This window comes from Mastigoproctus giganteus, chromosome 11 (genome assembly GCF_048544385.1).
Source record: "Mastigoproctus giganteus isolate SK-2022 chromosome 11, ASM4854438v1, whole genome shotgun sequence".
In the NCBI taxonomy this organism is placed as follows: domain Eukaryota; kingdom Metazoa; phylum Arthropoda; class Arachnida; order Uropygi; family Thelyphonidae; genus Mastigoproctus; species Mastigoproctus giganteus.
The window spans coordinates 135,439,141-135,444,939 of NC_143585.1; the positions used below are offsets into that span (position 1 = coordinate 135,439,141).

The following is a 5,799-nucleotide window of genomic DNA, read 5'->3' on the forward strand; positions in this document are numbered from 1 at the left end:
CCTGTCTTTAAAAGATCAACATGCTAAGAGCTTTATCTGCCCTGTCTTGGGGAGCAGATCGTATAACTTTGTTGCTCTTATTATGTAAAGCACTGATTAGATCCAGTTTGGATTACGGTGCTCCAATCTGTGATTCTGCCCGAAGGAGTGTACTACGCTGGCTGTATCCTATTCAACATAATGCATTGCGGATTGCACTTGGTGCATATACGACATCTCCAACTCATAGTCTATACATTGAAGCTCATGAGCCCCCTCTGCATCTCCGCAGAAAAATGTTACTTAAATATGCTGCCAAAATACAGATTCACTCTTCGCATCCTATAGATTATATTAATTTACTGGTATTTAGCAACAGAATATGACGGAAAAAAGCAAACTTATAACAGCATCTCAAAAAAAAAAAAAAAAAAACTTTTCATTTCACCCATCCATTCGCCCCAAAAGTTTGTACAGTTCTTCTTTCAATTTATTCATTTTTGTTAAGTTTACTTTTGTGAAGTTTGTTATAGCAATCAACTACCCACTGGTAAATGCATATTTCTGCAGTTTATTCTACAACTGTGTTTCCTTAATTTGAGTTTATACCCCCTCAGAAGTTCATAATCTGAGCAAGAAAAAGAATCCCATCAGCATCGAGCCTGCTCAAACCATTCAAGGCCTTATACGCCTCAATCACCTCGCAAGTGCCTAGTCCCCAGACGCTGCAATTTGTAGAAGTTAAGCCTTTCTTCGTAAGCAAACCCTTTATTCCCCTCACCACTCTTGTTGCCCTTCTCTGTACACGCTCAAGTAAATCTACATCCTTCCTAAAATGAGGCCTCCAGACCTCTACGCAGTACTCAAGGCGCGGCCTGACCATTACCTTATACAAAGGGATAATCACCTCCTTTTCCCTACTAGCAAAATTTCTCAATATCATTGACAAGACACCATGAGCTACTCTTGCACCCTATCTGCACTGCTCAGAAAACTTCATATCTGAATGCAGAATTACACCCAGGTCTCTTTCATTTTCCACTACCCTAAGAGTAGTACCATACAGCTGGTACGTTCCTCTGGGGTTACTTCTACCCATATGCGGTGCTTTGCATTTGTCAATGTTAAAGTTCAGTTGCCACTTCTCAGCCCATCCGCCCAACTTTTCTAGATCTTGTTGCAGTAGCATACTGTCATTAACAACCACCCTGACATCATCTGCAAACTTGGACATTAAGCTTGTTATACCTTCATCAATATAACCGATAAATAAACAGAACAACAATGGGCAAAAATTACTAATTTCTTCATTAGTAATAGGTAACTATCAGAAAAGTCAAGAAACAAAGTTATCGAAGAATGTGTTACCCACGTCATTGTTTTTAAAATTATTCTTTGGCCTAGGAACCTTAAAGCAGGGGTTCTTAACCGATGTATCGCCATGGTCCTCTTTAATAAATTCAAATGTCTTTCTTCACAAGGGTCTTTTTGCATACTAGTTTTGAATTTTAATGAACATGCGAGCTTTTCACTACCAAAACTTATTTTTACAACTACCAATTAATTACGCGTTAATAGCAAATTTCAACTATCCAATTTTCTAAGCGTTAGTTATATTTCAATAACAGTGAGGTTAATAACAGTTATGAGCAATCGTACTATTGTCTACAATCTTAATTTGTAGACAACAGTAAAGTACAGTAATTAAAGTAAATACATTCTCATTTAAAATCCAACACGTGTGTCAGAAATCTGACTCCCAATCTTAATCTGCGAACCGGCGAAAAAAGAACCCTTGCCTTAAAGCATATAGAAAACAGTTTCCAATTCACTTTGCTTCATTATAATGTCAGAACAACAGGGTCTTGTTGGTCTTTAACAACCTGTCTGACGATCCTATTGAAGATCTGGACGAAACGTACAAGTCATTTCACTACACAAATACGACCTCTGTGTTGCAGCGGATAGATCAAGTGGTGGCATGGGGTATCTGAGCGCTTAGACAGACAGCAAGTACAAGCCCTCAGTTCTGGAGGGGATACAATATTAGGAAGTCCATAGACAACATTTTGGCATCATGGGAAAAGCCATCCCTGCTATAATGAATGGTGTAATACAGGGAATGGTCTGTGATCGGAGTTTGTTCATGGTGGTCAGGAAGGTACCGTGTTCCCAGAATGCAATCAAGGACTGCGGACTTTAAGGATAATTAGAAGAAACTTGATCAGCATTTAACTGGAAGACTATATTCCCAGAAAGCCAGATATTGGACAATAAGACTCGGAAAGAAACAAAGTTTATAAAATAGTAATTTAATTACTGATTGTCTGTCAGCACCCTAAGATAGAGGAAGAAACAGTACATAGGATGTTTAGTTTATAGGGCACGTAATTCGCAGGGATTTAATGTTTTTGAAAATTCAGTTTGATGGCCCAAAATTAAACCTAAGTGTACGGAATTTGTCATTGCTATTTCTATGCCTTTCAGTTTCAGTAAGAGGTATGCATAAACATACTGCATCTTACAAAAAAAGTGTCGCCGTGGATAACTGTTGCGGAGTTATTACAAAGGAAACCAAGTTGGTGGTATGATATGGTGTTTTCTTCAAGAATCTTCTTTTTCAAGAAAGAGTCTTTTTGGACTCTCTTCTTGAATTTTCTTCAAACAACAACAACTTAATATTTATGACATTAAGTTGTTGAACGGTAACTATTCATATTGTGCACTAATATTAACATACAAAGACCGATGAAAAATTGGAGTGAATTCAAGAAAGATCGAGATCATTTTAAGCATTGCGAAGTGAAGTCGTTTATTCATCTGAAGCATGAAAAGGCTTAATGCTGGAAGGAGTGATTTTTACAGGAGCTTGAGAAGAGTAAAGGCAGTGTGAAGTGGTCGGAAACCTTCCAGGAAGTTGGCAATATCCTTTCCATTGGACAGGAAATACTTGTATGGCGAGGAGTGAATTAAATTCAGAGCAATGCGTCTAGGACGCAGGAGCGTTTTAGATCCTACATTCTAGATTAGGGAAAATCCCCTTCTGCATTTGATATTGGACTCCAAATTTCGTTTCGAGGCTGGTGTTCATGGTCATCTGCTCCTCTCCATTCTATTTGACCATTCGTTTTTGTTGTAATACACTTTCTTTCTTTGGCGAATCTCGTGTAATTCTAAAAAAATTAATTGTTCTTCTCCTGCAGATACCGAGTGTGGTAGCAACAGCTGAAAGAACCAGCAAATCTGTTGAGAAGAAACCCTAAGAGATGTATCGTATTGTTTCAATGAAACTACCTGCCAGATTCCGAAAGGAAAGCATAAAAAACCTCTTCGCCTATCTGTAAAAAATTAACTTTGACTACGAAAACAGAATTAAGTGTAGCAACTATATTTCTGCTAGATATTTATTTTCTATATATTACAAAATTTAGAAACAAAACAGCTTTTAACATAAACAAATTAAGATATATGTAATTAAATCAAGCTTAATTAATGGGTCATTCTTTTATAATTTCCCACAGTTTAATTTTTGCCAATTTCTTATTTACAGATTTTAATAAAGCTTTTTTCAGTGATTCAATAATTTTGGGCTTAAATTTTGTAAAAAGCACCTTGCCAAGACTTCCTAACAGTTTATTAACCAAATTACCTAAGGCACTACCTCCTAGGAGGTTTTCCAGGTCAAAATAGATTTTAGTAAAATTCAGATCCACAACAGTTTCCCCTAATTGAAGATAACCATCAGGATTTAGAGAAAGAGTTGAATCCACACCAAAACGAAAGTCGTCCATCTGTAGCTTCATTCTCCCTTTACCAGTGAGAGGAAAAACAGATAAAGCAGTACCAGTCAGTTCATATCTTTCAGCTGTTGCTACCACACTCGGTATCTGCAGGAGAAATAGAAGCGAAAAATTGTTCAAGTTGGCCTCCATCTTCGGAACGGAGAAGTTTGAGAGTCCAGAAACATACAAATCACTGATGGTCAAAGATACATCGAAATAGAGTTCTTTTTTATCGACGCTGATGCTTTCAAGGAATAGAGGTTCTAAGATGGGTACTTTAAGCTCGGGGATTCCAGTTTTCATTTGGTTCCTGAAGTTTTCTAGAACCTCACGTATGTACTTGTTTAAGGACTGGTCATTGTCAGGTTGAGCTGCAATACAAGAATAAGTTCATTATTTATTTTATCTGTTTATTACAAATCACCCAGGTACAGCCATAAGCACTAGGGGGGGGGAGGGATCATAAATGCTTAAATTTCCTATTTATACAACTTTTTATACTTTAGAATAATTTGCTAATATCTCCTAATTCCTTTACTTTTAAATGAATTCATTTACTCTTTCTCGGGCTTAAAACGTTAAAGCATAAAACATACTACAAACTTAAATATGTAAAACATATAGCATTAAAACTTAATACATTAACTGTTATAACATCAGAATTAAAACATTTCGTGTGACGTCGAAGGGCGTCCATTGCGAGGTTCATCTTCCAGTGTTTCCTGTCCGTTTTTAAACCAATTAAACCACTCAAACTACTATTTCTTCAAAGCATCATCTTCATAAACTTGCAGCATCTCTGTAGAATTTTCTTAAAGTTTAAAAAACATGATGTTAGCGTGCTGTTCAAACTGCAATATTACGCATTCAATCAGCTGTGAACACACGAGTGAAGTGGTCTAGTCAGTTACCACTTAGCATCTGTGCGCACCAAATTCAACGTCAACCCCCCCCCCCCCCCACGAAACCTCAAGACCGTAGCGCAAACTATTTAAATACCAGCGTGCAATTCAGGGAACTTTTTGAATGTACTACGTATGTTCAATATGCGGTCTCACAAGGACAACTTGTCTATTTGGGCGTGACTTGGATATCCATATTTTCAGATTTCCTTTATCTGCATGAGTTTATTATTTGATAGGTGTGCCATACTTGCTTCTACTGTACATCGTGAGCTCTGTGGGGGATACAGTTAATAAATGCCACAGATGGGCATTAGTGGTATGATATCAAGATTCGAGAATAAAACAAAATGCTATATTAGGACCACACGAGAATGAACTCATCTACCAACGTGTATTATGTCCATAAATTACATGTGTTCTCTGTTCAATTTGCCTGTTTTGCTGTACGAAAAGTTCCTCGAGTCATTGATGGGATTCAGACCAGGGCTTTTGCCACCAGCTGTGGGGAAGGCGATGATTTTAACCACTGTACTACCCACGGACAAGATTCGCGATAGTTTCACTCTGGAGATTGTAAATTGGCTCAATTCAGCAGCCACTATCGGGACTAACATTTTGGAAGATCTTGTGACTCGCCTTCATGCTGCGACGAGCACCGTTGCCATGAACGTGCTATGAATGCCACTCTAATCAAATCGTGTCTAAATGGACTAAATAGCAGAATATAAAATTAAAAAGTGGTTTATTTGTAAAAATAAAATTAAATACATTTAATCTTAAAAGTTAAGTATGGGTAAGTTTGAAAATTTATTTTAATTCTCCATTATGGACTGAGTAGCCGCTTCTTTATCAACTCATCTTCAATAGCTGTAATATGCTACAAGAAACAAAACATGGGAGTAGCTCGCTGGGCGCTTTTCGAGCACTTGCTTTGATGGCCATATTCTCTGTAAGTTTCAATGCCAACGATGGTTAGCAGCGATAATATGTGATCATAATGTAATGCATGGTAGCGTTTAGTATATTCTTGTAATACACCATTGTCATGTTGAACTAAGCGCAATGAATACAGATCATTCACTGTTCTCTTTCCTTATGCTGCCAGTTCATTTTGTTTACGCATCACTTGTTTG

General features: G+C 37.4%; 1 protein-coding gene across 1 annotated transcript; it reads right to left on the reverse strand.

Annotated features, from left to right (window-relative positions):
* Positions 1–3,476: 3,476 nt before the first annotated feature.
* LOC150078450 (uncharacterized) lies at positions 3,477–4,064 on the reverse strand. Its single transcript, XM_090384569.1, has one exon. It carries the CDS (start codon positions 4,062–4,064, stop codon positions 3,477–3,479), a length of 588 nt encoding a protein of 195 aa, XP_090240695.1.
* Positions 4,065–5,799: the final 1,735 nt, after the last annotated feature.

Excerpts from the sequence above, each read along its gene's own strand:
- LOC150078450 (XM_090384569.1), bottom strand. The coding sequence starts at position 4,064 with ATGAAAACTGGAATCCCCGAGCTTAAAGTACCCATCTTAGAACCTCTA.